The sequence below is a fragment of the Cornus florida genome, unplaced genomic scaffold, assembly GCF_030987335.1.
Source record: "Cornus florida cultivar Cherokee Brave unplaced genomic scaffold, ASM3098733v1 CherokeeBrave_3.0.0_Hap2_Chr04, whole genome shotgun sequence".
Lineage (NCBI taxonomy): Eukaryota > Viridiplantae > Streptophyta > Magnoliopsida > Cornales > Cornaceae > Cornus > Cornus florida.
Genome location: NW_026775574.1, coordinates 100,231,729 through 100,248,929, shown reverse-complemented (window position 1 = coordinate 100,248,929; position 17,201 = coordinate 100,231,729). Strand labels below are relative to the sequence as shown.

At 32.5% G+C, this 17,201-nt stretch overlaps 2 protein-coding genes and 1 non-coding gene across 4 annotated transcripts; 1 reads left to right on the top strand and 2 right to left on the bottom strand.

Annotated features, from left to right (window-relative positions):
* The first annotated feature begins 335 nt into the window (after positions 1 to 335).
* On the top strand, positions 336 to 407 carry TRNAW-CCA (transfer RNA tryptophan (anticodon CCA)). Its single transcript has one exon. It is a non-coding gene; the product is annotated as a tRNA-Trp (tRNA).
* Positions 408 to 2,334: 1,927 nt separating this feature from the next.
* LOC132304202 (mitotic spindle checkpoint protein MAD2) lies at positions 2,335 to 5,139 on the bottom strand. 2 transcript variants are annotated; one of them, XM_059801772.1, is made up of 7 exons: positions 4,610 to 5,135; positions 4,462 to 4,477; positions 4,231 to 4,361; positions 3,984 to 4,104; positions 3,775 to 3,878; positions 3,552 to 3,673; positions 2,335 to 3,466 (listed from the first exon to the last, which is right to left on the bottom strand). In XM_059801772.1, exons 1-7 carry the CDS (start codon positions 4,680 to 4,682, stop codon positions 3,410 to 3,412), a joined length of 624 nt encoding a protein of 207 aa, XP_059657755.1. In that variant the 5' UTR covers positions 4,683 to 5,135; the 3' UTR covers positions 2,335 to 3,409. The 2 variants fall into 2 exon arrangements, with proteins under 2 accessions (XP_059657755.1, XP_059657754.1); XM_059801771.1 differs by having other exon boundaries at positions 4,462 to 5,139.
* Positions 5,140 to 5,770: 631 nt separating this feature from the next.
* On the bottom strand, positions 5,771 to 15,544 carry LOC132304201 (uncharacterized). Its single transcript, XM_059801770.1, has 3 exons — positions 15,515 to 15,544; positions 7,700 to 7,788; positions 5,771 to 5,979 (listed from the first exon to the last, which is right to left on the bottom strand). The coding sequence occupies exons 1-3, from the start codon at positions 15,542 to 15,544 to the stop codon at positions 5,832 to 5,834; spliced, it is 267 nt and encodes an 88-aa protein (XP_059657753.1). The 3' UTR covers positions 5,771 to 5,831.
* Between the last annotated feature and the right edge of the window lie 1,657 nt (positions 15,545 to 17,201).

The window sequence follows — 17,201 nt, the reverse complement described above, 5'->3', positions numbered from 1 at the left end:
ACATTAGGCACATAATTAGACATGACCAAACTAACACTGAAGTGGATCTCATTCTTGACGATGATAGTGGATAATATATTTTGTCTTGGTTGTAAAAGGGGAAAAAAAGTTCTTTCCAATAGAGATTTCTCGTTTCTTACAATTGGTGAATTTTACCACATTTAATGTTGATTTTGCAGAATTGAAAGATCACATAAAACAAAGAAAAATATTATTATCGAAGGTTTCAGGTTCGATAAAAAGGAGCGCAATTAAGGCTGCATGCACGCTGTTGAACAAGGTACTCGAACGTCAAAAATGGAACTTATATAATAATTCAGAAAGTTATCAACAACGGATCCGTGGCGCAATGGTAGCGCGTCTGACTCCAGATCAGAAGGTTGCGTGTTCGATTCACGTCGGGTTCAAATTCCCATAAACCGTTCACCTGTTTTTGCTTGCCTGATTTTTTTGATATGGTAACAAAAAAAACTTCCCTAATTTTCGGATATTAAACTATATTTTTATGGACAATACTTGGGTCATTCCCTCTGAGGATAAAGTTTATCCTTTAGTTGATGTTGCCCAATATAATTTAGACACATATTTAAAATTTTAAATCTTTAAAAAATAACCATTACTCAATTTCTTACTTTAAATTTTTTAAAAATAACCATTACCCATTTTTTTACGGGTTAAACCTAATTCCAAAGTTTTTTTTTTTTTTTTTTCCTTTCCAATAGAATATGATTGTTTCTAAACCCAAATTGAAAAATTACTAAATTTATTTAAAGAATGTATTATATCAAGTGTTGAATAGGGAAGGAATACGAAGTTAAAATATTATATGAAAATTTGATGTTAATCTATATTTGAATAGAGCTTTTCTCGTATATTTATTTCTTGGTCAGAGTTAGATCTATTTTTTGCATCCCTCCCAAATTCCCAGCACCTTCAATTAATAGGGCTAAGGGTTGGTTTTTTTCTTTTTTCTTTTTTATCCCCTTTCTCTCATTGGTGGAAAATATGAAAAAGAAATATCAAAAGTTTGTGAATGGGCTAATTCCAATTGGTGTATAAAAGTTGAGTGTTTGACTAATATAGATTGACTATGATTTTATATTGAGGTTGAGTATAGAGATTTGTGGGGAAGAGCTAAGTCATACAATCCTTCTCAACATGTGTCACTCTGATGCTCCGAGCATACTCTAGCTCAAATTCTCACTATTTTTGACTTAATTTTGTCGCTTTCACGCTCCCGCTCCCACTTTATGTGACTGTAGGGGAAGAGAGGAAAGAGGGGGGAAGGGAGAGAAGACAGTTGTACTAAAAGGTCTCACAAATTTTAAATAAGGAAAGAAAAAAAATTTGGGGATTCTAAAAATTTTAAATAAGGAAAGAAAAATAAAAATTAGATTTGGATTTAACCCGTAAAAATTTGGATAATAACTATTATTAAAAATTCTAAAAATTTAGACATGTGTCTATATTATATTGGGCCACATCAACTGAGAGGATAAAGTTCATCCTCCCATAGGAGGACCCAAGTATTGTTCTATTTTTATGTTGTGTTTAGAAGCACCAATAAATTTATATTGAAGTTGGGAGCACCTAACAGTCTAAATTTAGAATTGGAGGAAATTTAGTGTGAATTCGATGTTCACAAACATAGTTTTAGTTATGCTATGTTTGGTTAGGGGAAGAATTGAGGGAGGATGAATGAGAGGAGAGATGGATAAACATTTTCGTATTTGGTTGGAGAGAAGGGAATAGAGGGAGGAAACAAGGAGGCATCCCTCCTTCCTTTATATTTTTTTACCGCCCGCTCTTGGGGTGAATAGAGTAGAGAAAGAAGGCATAACTTCTTTAAATACGTAATTTACAATTTTAACCTTTTCAAAAAAAATTGAAATAAATATTCATCTTTTATAATTTTATATAATGAGAGTGTATTGGTAAAAAAAATATAAAAACTCTACTTTCCTTCATTCCAACCAAACAAGAAAAAAAATATCACTTCATTCTTCCTTTTTACTATCCATTTCATTTAACCAAACAAAAAATGAGAATTTAAATATGCCATTTACAATTTTAACCTTTTCAAAAAAATTTGAAATGAATATTTATCTTTTATAATTTTATATAATGAGGGTGTATTGGTAAAAAGAATATAAAAACTCTAGTTTCCTCCTTCCTTTCAACCAAACAAAAAAAAAAAAGTATCACTTCATTCTTCTTTTTTACTATCCTTTTTACTACCCATTAACCAAACAAAAAATGGGGAAGACGCATTTCCTTCCCTATGATACCTCCCTCTTCCATCCATTTTTTCATCCCTCCGACCAAACGAAAGGCTTTGTTTTTTTTTTTTTTTTTCTTTTGCAAGTGAACTTTTGTTAAACCACAAGAACAAGACTCCAAGGCAACCAGACACAGGCCATGCCCATTTCCATATCCCAGAAATGATGGAAAAATAATTAAAGTTAGCACCAATGGGGTTCTAGCCAAAAGCAACAACATTCAATACGTTCTGCTGTAAAATCTCAGGGAAAAGAATTGAGACTGCCATCTCCATCACCAACAAATGACATTCAGACATTGTAATTATGAAGGTCAGAGAGCTGAAATCCACCAAGTTCCCAAACTTCCCAAGAAACCACTCTAGCCAATAATACAGCATTTGGAGCTGTCCCTTGTTGGAGCATCGAGTCTGGAAGTTCTTTCCAGGTTACCGGTAAAGCACTTGAAACCAAGGAGGGGGTGATTTGAGAGAGCTCTATGAGGTTTTGACGCGAAATACTTGGGTTAACATAATTCTGCTACTTATTATCATCTTGTTTCATTAGTCTTTGCCGCGCAATTAATTTTGCTTGTGCCTAATTACTCTTAGTAAGACATACTTCTGCTTTTACAAGGTTTTTGCCACACAGGGCCTTACAAATTGGCAAAATTAGATGGAAAAAAGCATGTCAAACTAGATAGGGCTGGCTGCTTTCTTGAAATATGAACAAGAAAATGGAACCAAAGAGCCTTCAAACTAAAATTAGATCTAAAACTACTTATCTGTGCTGCAAACATAGTAGCAAACTGAATTTGAGTATTTTCAATTGCACTTTTAACATCCATACATGTATATATGGATACTACTCAATACACCATTCATTCACTCTCTTTCACTTTGCACAACTCACAAAATGTGAGTCAACCACCTTCGTTATAAGCGAAGGATCGAAAAATACAATAGTACTACTAAGTAAGGTTCCCTGCAAGTTTGTTAAACCTCTGAATTGCTGAATGCCATCAACATAGAAAAGATCCAATCCAATTAAAGGGGACTCATGCAAAGGAGGGCGATTCACAAAATCTAATAAAGCAATAAGAAGAAGACGATACTGGAAGCCCAGAGCTCTGAAGGAAGGTATTATTATCACTACGCCTCGTCCCATTCATCGTTCTTGTATGATACCAGGGTGTCAACTTTGTGTATCTGCACAACAAAAGGACTACTATGAGCTAATAACAGGAACAACTCCTCAGTTTAGAGTTTATCAATATTAGCCCACAAATGTTACCTTGGTGTCAAAAGAATGCAATTTCACCATTTGTGGATTGTCAATCAGTTTGGGGTCACTTTCAACCCAAGTGAAGGGGACTGCAATATCTTTATCAGTGTATGCTAACACATCAAACACACCTGCAATAAAACCAAATAAACCAAATTGATCAATCAAGACCATAAAACCATAACCAGCACAATACATGAACATGATCATAGGTTTGCGTAGCGATTATTACAGGATTCATCAAAGCATGGCAAGTATGTAATGCTGGATGCTATCTGTCTCATAATTGCTTGGATCTCCCTCATAATTTCCTTATCACTCTTCTCCCTTGACACACTGAAATCAGATGAAATTAAGAAAAAAACATAAAATGTCATTAAATTTCAGGACAAATATTATAATGTTTAAGAACATTTTTGTTGAAGATCCAGATTAAGTTACCCCTTCTCAATGACCTCGCTATCGGTCTCGATACTGAAATTCCACCTCTCCAAAACCTCACCAGTGGCCTTGGTCATTATCACAAGAACCAACCTCTGTAACTTCCCAGCTTCAAGCCATTCTTAATAAGAATCCAATATTAAAACATTTCTTTAATCAGTAACAATATAAACAAACCAACCATTAGAAATCCAACCCCAATATATAAACACACACACACACATATGCACACACAGACAAAAATTACCTGAAATTTGGGCGGTTAAATTTGCAATGAAGGTTTTAACACCCTCATCTTGTGTAAGCAACATTGGGAGCCCATATTTCTTCACCTTTACAAAACTTTCTTCAGGGTAGATTCCGCGATTATATAGAATACTACACAAAGTTCCAATCAAAAAATTAGTCTTGAAAGCGCACAGATTATGTGTCCAAATTCAAAGAACTTAAAATTTTGAGCGTTTCAATGTTTTATTACCTGTTTGCAGCATAACCTGAAAAGGGTTCACAGAGAAATACAAGATCAATCAAAATTTCAAAGATCCCGAGAAAACCCAAAAAAGAAAATGAAGATTCAAAACAAAAAAAAAAAAGGGCAGAGAAATTCAAAGACACTGGGTACATACCGAAGAATTCGCTAACAATCGCCGCCGATCCACGGAGAGTGATGATATCTTTGGTCGCGGTTCTTGAAGCCATATGCAACCCTTTTCAAATCTAAATCTAAAATGCTGGTTTCAAATCTTTAAGGGGAAAAAAAAATTGGGTTTGTTTTGGCCAAAAAATCAAACAGCTTGTGTGCGCTTTGTGGTACGAAGAGAGAGAGAGAACTGGGACGATTTCAATTTAGTGAACTAGGGTTTGGTTCAATCAACAAAGCGCGAGTATGTGTTGGGATAATGTGTGATGATAGAAATGGAAATTCGGTGGATGCAAAGTAAATGGACAAAAAGCAGGGTAACGGCTAGTTTTTTCTTTTTGGTGGCTCTAGCAACGGTCGGGATGTTTTGAAATTGCGGATTTAACGGTTACAATGTGGAGCCTGCTTGGGGATAATGATTTAAATTGCAGAGACAATTCATTATATGGAAAATTTAATAATACTAGTTTGGAGTCCATAATTGACTTAGTTTAATAATTTTGGTATGTGTCGTATTTATAATTATGAACTCTAAATTAGTCAATTATTAAATTTTCTATTCATTATATATGGGTCCTCAATTTATTAATTCAAGAATTTTAATCAATTTATTAATCTATCCAAATTAGTAAACTACAAGTCTACAACTTACACGGTACAGTCACACCATCTTTAAAATATTATATTATTATTCCTTTATTCTTTTCTCTTTTTATTTCACATACTTTTCAAATAATTTTTCACTCTTCATAATTTCATTAATGCTATATTTGAGAGCATAAATTGGTGACTTAAATTTGGAAACGAAAAAAAATTAATTAAAACTCTCAATTATATTTCTTCCAATTTCAAATTAAATACACTAAGTCGGTACTCTCAAACATAACATAAGACTAATTCCCTGATTTAGATCCACTTCATTAAATTTTCTTTCAAAACATATTAAGCCATCATCAATGGAGTATATTAGTTCGCTCAAGCGGAATAATTCAACTTTGATAAGGCTTTTGGGGTAATTTGCTTAGATTTTCGATTCGAGATTCACCAAATTTTACACGAGTGATGCATAAAAGACCTTAGTGATGCGAAATTTTACACCAGCAAAGAACAATTTGTGGAAACAAACTTTATTTTGTTATTTGTTCGATTCAATCATTAACAACTTTCAGAACATAATGAAACAATGTAGAAAGCTCTCTGCACTTGCTTCACTTTGGATCTGAGAAGAACTGGTTCAGAGAAGGCATGATCTCGGGCTTTTTGCCACGAACGAACTTCCTCACGCTGTGTTGTGCATATTTCTCACCCTCTTCATAGTTCTCAAGCACTCCTGCAGCTCTGTTTTCCTTCTTAACCCTAAAATGGATTCCAAAACTTTATCAGTCAATTTATTTTTTGTCACATTTCTGTTAATTTTTTTAGCATGATAGCAACTATTAGCATATAGTCCCATAAACAAGCTAGGATAGGGAAAGTATTGTACCAATTTGGTTCAGTAATATATTCTCAAGAATAAAAAATTTTAAAAAGTTGAAAAATTCATTTCATCAATGAAAATTTAGTTAGGATTTTTTTTTTTTTTTTTTTTTTTAAATAGCGGATTTCAGATGACTGGTTTAGAGCAGCTCCATTGGTGCTGCCTTTTGCGAATTTGGCCCAAATTTTGGAGACTACTTGCTCCAATGGGCTATCAAAAGAGTGGACCACCAAATTTTGATCGCCAAAAAGGACGATCCTAAAGGCGATTGTGGCTCACTTTTTGTGGGCCCATTTTTTTTTTCTTTTATTTTTTTAATTTAGGTTCAGAACAGTGTTCCTAAGGACATGTTTAGTTGAAATAAAAGTTAAAATTCAGATTTTTAGCTTATTTTGGTCTTTCTTTTTTTTCCTCAAAATAATTGAATCAAAGAGCCGTTAAGACACTGTTTGGCTGACACAAATAGTGCCTTAAAGGTTTTTTTGGGTAAAAAAAAAAGTTTAAAATTTTTTTTTCCTATTCAAAATTTTCAATATTCCTATTGACATTATAGCCATTTTAGGTACTGTTTGGCTGACCCCAAACAGTGCCTTGACAGCTATATTGGCTAACCAAATAATTTTTTTTTTTTTATATTTGTTTTTCCTAACAAATTGAAATTTATTTTAAAATATGATTTTTTTTATTTAAAAAAATGTATCTTTGTTTTCACTATAAATTAATAAATCAAATGATATTAGATATTGTATTATTTACAAGATTTCATACATATTAGCTAAATAATTTAATCAACAAATAATGTAATGATGATGAGATGAACAAATGGTTGTTTATATAACATGAAAAATATAGCCGTTATAAATATAACCGTTAAGAAAAAGTTAAAAAATAAATTTTATTTTAAATTTTAAAAAATATTAAAATATTAATATTTTTGGAGAGCAAAAATACACCATTGGATTACATGCGATAGCTAAAATTTGGAGATTCTAAAATGTTGACGTGGTTATGGGAAATGTTAACGTGACTATTGAAAAATGCTAATGTGGCAAATTCGGAGAGCCTAAATCCGGAGAGCCCATTGGAGATGCTCTTATATGTAGCTAGAAAATTATTGCACAAGAAATGAAAAATAAGATCCATAAGTACTTGCATAGAGGTGTGGTATCGTTGATCAAATATGTGAAGTTGTGGTTGAATTTTATTTCGACTCTAACCTAAAAACTGTTTTCTCTTAACTTATATCCATTATATGAAGAAACTATCACATAATTCCCGCCAATCACAACTCGGGAAAAAAAATAATAATAATTTTGACACATTTATTTACGTGTTGAATTGTGATTGACGAAAACTATGTAGTCCCGGGGCGTGTAATAAATTCTGCTATGCTTAACGTTTGTGGTGTTGTATGAGAGAATATTGAAAGCAGTTTTTTAAAGTAAGAGAGAAAACATGGAGGGTTATGGTTTGAAACTTGTCATTTCCTATTTTTCACACAGTAAAATTAAATATTTACGGTGAATGTAGTAGCCTTAACATCCAACACATAAATATTATTGCATCCCCAAATTACGGCATGGTTCTAAACAATTCTACCTCACTTCAGGATTGGTGTAGATATTCCTTGCAAGTTGCATGATGCAAATTCCAACAGCAGTACCAGTTGCAGCAAAGAGTGGATACACCTATTAATGTGAAAATAAAAGATACACGTAGTTAATTATATGACATTTTTCCAAAAACTATAATATAAATTAATTGGTGTTAAATGGCCTACAAGAGGTATTTTATCCCACATTAGATTCAGATGTGAAGTGAAAGGGATATAAATATGTATTTTGTTCCACATCGAATTCAGATGTAAAGTGAAAGAGATATAAATAGGTAGGTATGCAATACTACCCAATAACTTAAGTTTTTGGTAAATGGTCAAGCATCCATTGTTGGAATTTTTATATCTATGCACTATGTTTTGTCCTGTCGTATCGTGCTTTATATTTTTTCAGATCTCTCAAAAGACCATAAAGAATTTATCTCTCAAAAGATCATAAAGAATTCTCAAAGGTATATGTGCGTTAATCATCAATGAGGTACGAGCTTAAATTTCCTATTTAATTAATTATTCTTGATTTCTACCAGTGAATTATTTATTTAAATCTAACAATTAGTATCAGAGCAAAGTAAGAATTTAAATTTTTTTATAAAAATCAAGATCAATAAATTGAATACATATTATATATTGTTTTAAATTAGAAGCATGGTAAATATGTAAATATATATTTGATCGCAGATTGTGTATATGGGTCTTGCTCGTAAGGAGTCGAAATAGCCCGACTGCCTTTACCTTTGTTCCAATAGTGAAAAGTAGCTTCCAAAGTAGGGGTTTTGTTTTTTTGCGTGTGTGCGCGTGTCACTGTGTGTGATGGCTATCAAAAGCTGAATGAATATATATATATATTAAGGTGCCTTGTTTTGTTTTGTTTTTCTGTGTGTGCGCGCGTGTCACTGTGTGTGATGGCTATCAAAAGCTGAATGTATATATATTAAGGTGCCTTGTCTTGTTTTGTTTTTCTGTGTGTGCGCGCGTGTCACTGTGTGTGATGGCTATCAAAAAAGCTGAATGAATATATATTAAGGTGCCTTTTCTACATGTGTCTTTCATGGGAGTCCATAATCTATGGCAGTGCAAAAATAAATAAATAAAATTAAGGGTTTTATTTTATATTATATTTTATATGAAGATAAATACGACCTTTATTGAAGTTGGCTCAGCAAAAATTTCAGTTATTAATACTGTCAAAGCACTTGCCATCAGAACACATGGAAATCAAGAGCAGGCTTTAACCAAATAAAAGTTAATGAGTTTTTTCGTGCATTATTTTACCTATATTTTAGCCTATTTTGTGTTGAGATTTGGTCACGAAATTACTGTCAGAATTCATGATATGAATACCGGAATTCCCACTCCGGAAATAGTGTCAGTGGTGTGAACTTGTGATTTAAAGATTTGTGACTTGTTTTTTTAGCACTCTATGTCTTTAAATAGCAAATTCTATATGGAAAAGTTTCAAGTATTATTTTTTATTTTATTTTATTTTTTTGTTTGTATGCAATTCGTTTGTATGCAAATTTTTGTGCACGCCGCACGAGATGAGTATGTAAAGAAAGTTTGTATGGTTGGTTTGTTATCATAAAGTGTGTACGGGTAATTGTGACTGAATTTTGTAAGATAGTGTTGGACACTTCTAATAGACTTATTTTCATAATATATTCAAATAAATAATATATATATATATATATATATATATATATATATATATATATTCAAGTTTCTTTTGGCATCTATTATGATTTGAATTAGTGGGACTAGTGTCAAGAACTAAAATATAGATATGTTTGGTTCTGCACTTCATCAAGGTACTTAGACAAGTACTGATATATAGGCAGATAATATATATGATAAATTTTCTCTAGAAGTTATTCCACCGTCTGTAATAGGTGTGGTTGGGGTGTGTCATAATTGATTTAAAAATTTAAGTATTTTTTAAAATTATTTATCGGAAATATAATATGCATGCATCATGTTTTAAGATTTCTTTTAATTAAAGTATTATAAAGAAATTGTTTAACTTAAATAAATGGAACTTCAGTTTAGGTTTTTCCTTAAAATTTAGGAAGACCGGTAAAGTGACCGTTTCAAAGGTAATAGTTAAAGTGGGTGCTGTCTGCCAAAAGGTGACACGCTCATGGAAGTTATTATTTTATTAAATTTTAAGGCATTGGTCTTATTGAGGTCTTACAGTGCACTTACTTACATAAGGGCGTTTGTTCTGCCAAAAGGTGATCAATGTCTTAGTGTAGAATAAGTGAGGAGAATTTGAGAGTGTTTGGATTATAACTAAATAACCCTCTTGCCAAAAGGTAGTGGAAGTGTTTAACAATAATGCAAGTATAATCAAATAGGTCTATGTAGATTTTATCGCAGGTTTGGGAGGTAAAGTAAAATTTAAAATTCTGCCAAAAGGTGAATTTTAGATTGCATTTTATCTGTTCCAGCAGGGTGGACAGTTTTGCACATAGTAAAACACCCTGAGAAATTCGGCTTAAAATCCCAAGTACGAATTAAAGTAATAATCCCTAAAGTTATGACATATTATTTTATATGTTGTTATGTGGTGTTATTCAATATAACATTTATTCAGACTATAGACGCTTCCGCAATTTAAAGATAGCTCATAGGGATTGAACCATTGAATGGTTAAAATTATATTGCTTAGAAGACATGTTTTGATATTATATTGGATTTCTTAGACCATGAGCCTATGTTTTGAGGAAGAAACCCATATGCCCAGTGTGGAGTCTTCTTAGGTGGAAAAATTGTAGCAATTTTAGGTGGACTAAAGTTATTACCATGCCATTAGGTTAATTTATGCTTTTATTGGTGATACTATTCATGGTGGTATTCTAGTTTTGATACTGTCAATGAGCTTCTTGATTTTATCAAGAAAGAGTTAATGGGCATTAAGAAACAAGTACAATACTATTATCTAACATAATTATGTTAGTGAGATATGATGACAATGGTTCAGTGAAGGAGTACATCTATAAGATGTGCAAGCTGGTTAATGATTTGAAGAAGTAGAGAATCATATTTGCTAATAAGTTAATTAATCCACCTGGTGATCTATTCTCTACTTAGATTGTTTCAGTTTTTCAATGTGAATTATAATTCACAAGAAGTTAAATGTGGCATTAACCAGCTATTAGCACTTTGTATGATTGAAGGGGAGCGACTCAAGGGTGTTAAAATTGAGTGAGCTCATCTTACCGTGACAGTAAGAATAGTTTCAAGAAGAAACTAGGTGGCAAGAAAGTGTATAAGGCTAAACAAAATAAAGAAAGACAGAACAATACACGAAAAGACATTGATCATGGAATGATAAATGTTGGTTCTGTAGAAATAAAAGACATAAAAAGAAAAGGCTATTATGGTGAAAAGAAAAACAAGTATGAAAAAAAATCGCCATGTTAATATTTGAGCCAAACTTGGTAAAAGTACAGTTACATGGTAGATGGATCCGGATGTGATCTTACCTGTTTCTTGTTTTTCTATAGACTTGATACCTTCCGAATAAAATCATGCTTTGGTTAAAGAGGATTTATCTATGCTATGCATAGGATATTAGGGAATGTCTTTCCAAAGAGACTTAAACGCTTGGTCAAGGATGAGATTATTGGGTCACAAATTTTTTGCGTTGGTTGTATCAAAGGATAGATGCAGAGAAACGCAATTTTGAGGTTAGTCGATTATTTGGTCTTTTAGACTATATTTATACCGAATTTTGTGGTCCATTTCTTATTGTAACTCGTTCGTTTGCGGTAAAGGTATCTCATTGTCTTTATTGATGGGTTCTTAAGGTATGATTGTATACTTAATCCACCAGAAGTCTGAAGCACTTGATGTGTGTAAAATTTATTAGACTAAAGTTGAAAGTAGTTCGTATAAAGATTATGGTTTGAAGATCGGACTAAGGTGGTGAATTTTAATGGTAGAATGGTAAGGATGGTATAAATCGTAATATTTTCAGTACATACTTAAAGATCAGTGCATTGTATCACAGTACACCACTCCTAGTTCTCCTGCGCAAAATAAAGTTACAGAAAAGAGAAAGTGTGGGGATGTTTTATAGATATAGAGTTATATAATGCAGATATCAAGGAGCTTGATACTCGCACTGTCAATGATTATGTTATTGGGCATCTTGAAAGATTAAAAGATTTGAGATTTTACTATCCTGTTGACCTATGGAGATTATTGGAATATGTCATGCATATTTAATGAGAGTGGTGAATCCAGTGGGAGTTTAAAATATTGTAGTTTCTTTTGCAGAAAAGTTTTTTCAGCATCCATTTTATTTATTCCAGGCTTCATTCCACTTTCTTTAGTGGTTTCAATTAAAGCTCATGTTCCCATTTTTCAGTTATTCCCACTCAATTAGTTATTTCTTCTTTGCAAGTTTTCTTTCAGTTTCCAATATAGTTCCTAAGCCTGTTTAGCTTAGGAGATCTTCTAGAGCTTGGAAGTGTGCTGTAGTTGGTGGTGTTTGATGGATATAAGACAAAATAGATGGCCAAGTGCTTAAGCAAAAGTGAAGTGTTATTTTCTTTGAGATTATTTTCCAGTTTCATTAAAGGACTCTTTAAGAGTCATTCTTTCATTATCACTCATTTATGCCTTAAATAAGTTTTACAGCAGTAATATCGAAAAATTTTGATACAATGGTTACTAATTGTAAGTTCAAAGATAATGTTATAGATAAATGCATATACCTTAAGTTCAGCGGGAGTCACTTTGTTTTCCTTGTCCTATTTGTTGATATTTTGCAAGGTAGCAATAACATTCATGTGATACATGATATTAAAAATTTTATGTAAAGAATTGACATGAAGGATATGAGTATGCAAAGTATGTCCTTGGCATTAGGATCCATACAGAACACGTTATAGGAATACTTGGACTTTCTTTAAAGGCTTATATTAATTAAGTATATGAAACAATTTAAGGGTGATCAAGTGTAGTAAGCCTATTGACATAAAGTACATTTTCAAGCCTGAGAAGGTTAAGGTTGAAGTGTCATTAAGATTTTCCTATATGGTTACAGAAAGATTGTTGCAAATCATTATACTAAAGTCTTCAGTCGAAGATAATAAAGTATTTAAAGAGCACGTGATTCGGACAGGTGTTCGAGAGTCATTATGGTATGATGTCTGGTATTTCTTTTATATATGCTACATTACAGTTAGTTTCTTTACGCCTTATGGTGACAGTTATTTTTCCTCCAGTTTACGCCTTATGGTGATAGTTATTTGTATCCAAAATAAAGTTATGATGCATCATTATTATTATCTTGATATATATGGTTTATGCACGTGCTATTATGTTTGTCTGGAAGTGGTGTTTCACTCTTGAGGTTGTTTGGGCTAGATATGAGATTGACACCATATCAGTAAATCCAAATATAAGATTTGTCTGAGAGTGGTAATACACTCATGATGTTGTTTGGACTAGATGTGAGATTGACACCACATTGGTAAATCTAAACATAAATATTAAAGTTTGTCTGTGGGAGTTTTTCAAACTCTATGAGGATAACTTGGGCTAGATATGGGATTGGCTCCATATCGGTAAACCCTCACACTGAACAGATGGTTAGCGGTTTACTGTAATATGTTCAGGTGATATACCGCGATCGTAAATCCAAACATAAATATTAAAGTTTGCCTGTGGGAGTTTTTCAAACTTTATGAGGATAGCTTGGGCTAGATATGAGATTAGCTTCATATCGATAAACCCTCACACTGAACAGAATGTTGGCGGTTTGCTGTAATATGTTCAGGTGACATACCGCGATGGAATGAAGCAGGACGGATAGTGAGGTGTGCGTTTAGACCCCATGCAGTTTGCACATCTCATGAAATACAGTAAAAATCACTATATTTGCTTGAATCCTAGATGGAATCGGTTTTGAGACCATGGAACTGTTTAGACTAATATATTACTTGTCTACGCATTCATGATCCACTATTGAGGAAATTTATGGAGAAGAGTGTTCTAAAGTTTCAATCCATCAATTTCGATAATTGTGTTTTCTAAATAAAAATGAGTGGCCACTCGACTTTTATAAAGTGTGTTGCAATCCATAGTATCATTTTATAAAACTTAGAGTGCATGGACCAAGTGGGAGATTGTTGAAATTTATATATATATATATTTAAATAATAAAAATTATTTTATGGTCCTATGCACTATGTTTTCTAAAATAGGATTGCAATGTGATTATTGATACTTGATGGATTGGGTTTGTACTTTCCAATTTGGTGGTCTAATTGGGAATATGGTTTTATACCGTTGGATTGTGGTTTTTCAACTTATTTGGTGTGATTTATTTCTAACCATTGATATCTAAGTTTCCCTGATAGGAAGGGAGACTTCGATATGCTTGTTTGTAGAGAAGTCGTCCCCCCTATTGTTGTTATATATAAGGGTTTTAAAACCCTTATTCAGTCCTATCGTATCGACAACTTTCAGAAGGGGGTAAAATGCTCTATTTTTTTTTCAGATCTCTCAAAAGGCCATAAGGAATTCTCAAAGGTATATATGCGTTAATCATCAATCAGGTACGAGCCTAAATTCCCTATTTAATTAATTGTAATATTCTTGATTTCTACAAGTGAATTATTTATTTAAATCCAACATCCATCCGTTATAGTTAGAATCAGAGCCAAACCTAATATTTGATTCGGTGTCACACCAAGCGCTCGGCCCGGAAGGCTTTCGGGTGAGCCACCCGATAAGAAGGGTGGGCCGACTACAATAAGGACGTTGCGAGTTCGGATGGGGGAAAATGTTACAAGGGATATTTTGTCTCACATCTGATCCGGATGAAAAGTAAAAAGAGTATAAATGGGGTGGGTATGCAGTACTACCTAACAACTTAAACTTTTAAATAAATGGACAAACATCCACCCGTTTTACCTAACATGCATGCTTAATCTTCCGGGGTTAGTATATAAACAAGAATACTTGAAATATCAAGTATATATAGCGTACAAGAATGTCAAAAATAAGTTTTTGAAACCATACAACATACTTTAATTGTTTAAAATGAAATTGAAACCGAAACAGACAATAAAGCATAACTTAAAACGGGTTGACCCTGAATAACTCGTCCGATCCATGATTATTTGGATTGAGTCACCCCTAACTAAAACCAGCATATGATACTTTAAAAACAGTTATTTCATATTTGTTTTGAGAACAGTGATGTGGTTCATTACATCCATTAGAGTGTTCATGAGGCTGTAACGAGTGTTTTTTGGAAAACCAATTTCTAAAAAGTGGCAAAAGAGGACACACACTTGCGTATGCAAGAAATTCACCAATTTTTCAATTTTTATTTTTTATTTTTTATTTATTTATATTATAGATGTCATGTATATATATTGTTCCATTTTGTTACAATGGTCTTGACATGCAAGAGTAAGCTAATTAGACAATACAATTTATATATAGATTTCATTCAAGATTAGCTTCAATTCATTCAATTAATAGAAAATGATATTACCCGTTTGTTAATGTCTTATATGATATTTCTTCTGTCTAGTTTCATTCTTTTTAACCTGAAAATGACAGTTCAATATTGGAGTAATGTCATGCGCTAAGTATATAGTAAGAAATGAAACGATAGCACATGGCTTGACTAAAATAATGGCTGTAAAGGAAAATTAACATTTACTGGTAGTAAGAAAAGAAATGATAACACGTGACTTGACTAAAATAATGGGTGGAAACGTACTTTTAACATTAATCAAACGTGTCATATTTTTTAATGAAAATATGTAATTATGTACCTCAGGTCTCAACCATCTTGAAGAAGCCATGTTGGAGCTGCAAGAAATGAGAGAGCTAAGAAAGGAGAATAGGGCTACTACCAAGAAGGAAAAACCCCTTTCTCCAAGGAAAAAACAAAGAAAAAACAGAGACTATATATATGTGTTTTGTATAAACATACAAACCCAAAAATAAGGGAATTATTTTGTCTGCCAACAAGGATCAAATCAAATTGGTCAACGGTGACTTGTTGCCAACCGTAGTGGCATGTTTTGTGGTGGGACTCAAAATTAGGGACACTTAGTTGTCTGAATTTGAATTAATACCTCTATAATAGTAATTAATCATAAAAAATCGTTGATATTTGTAAAAAATGACTAAAAGCTTTGACTTAATTTGTTTTTTTTTAAATCTTAGACACTGACATACTATTATGCTTGGCAGGTTATCATACTGATGGTACCTTAGCAAGAGACAGTTACTTAATAAAGAACAAGGCAAGATAAAGGGATAAATTGAACAAAATTACAAAACTAATTTTATTTGCTATAAAATATAAGACAAAGTACAGAAAATTCTCATTAACTTGCAACATTTTTCAGGCAAATTATCTTTTAATTTTTACCAAAAAAACCTCCTCAACTTGTAACCATTTTCAATAAATCCCTCTTGTCTAATTTTTTATTAAAGAACCCCCCTCAACTATCTAATAAAAAAATAAAAAAATAATATATATTTTTTTTTTTATAAAATAAATTTTTTATTTTCTCTAGATTTTCTTACCTTATAATATTTGCTTTGAAATTCTTTGGAATCCCATTTTCTTTTAAAATCTCATGATTTCAAAGTAAGTAGAATTCCTTTTGAAATCTCATGATTCCAAAATCAGTGGAAGCACGACTTGTTCCTGTTCTTTCTTTAGAGGAAAACCTCCGAATTGATGATCTATAGGGAATCCGACTAAAGATGTCTTTCCTTTTGTTTGTGACGATGTAAACCCGCTGGCCCAACTTAAATGGGATATGATAGCTTCTTTATGGTCTAACATTCTTGCCAATACATTATCCTCATTTTGTTCCGGATTGTAATCTCTAATGAAAAATCAAAGACTTTAAAAAGATGAGCATATTCTGAACGGTCAGTTAATGAAGGGGTCTATAATAGCTATGCCAGGTTCATCTGTATAGGCCGGTCGGCCCAACCCAAGGTCCAACTACGAGCTTTTTAACTGCAACAACTTAAATATACGCTATTGGAGCTGGAATTACCGCGGCTGCTGGCACCAGACTTTGCTCAAATTGAACACATTAAATGTGAGCTATGAAGTAATTTAAAATTGTCCAGATGTATTATTTATAAATGCTATTATTTAAAAAAGTATTTTAAAATTCCAAAGTGAAGTGGGTGAATCCTAAATCGTCTTTCTAAAATTAAATTCAGGAGTGTCCATAAACCAGTCAATAAATGGAAATTGTTGAATGGTTAGAGCTTCGAAGTGTGGGTTTCTAATCAAAACAAAATTCGATGAGTCCACGTGGCAGAATATAAGACCCCAAAATAAAATCTAATCCAACTTTTTCAACAAATATGCATACGTGTCAAACAAGAATTGGATAAAACCAACATCCAACTTATCCAAGGAGGCAAATCATAGATAAAGAATATCATCATATTTTTTATCTATTTAATTCAGACGTTTGAATCTTA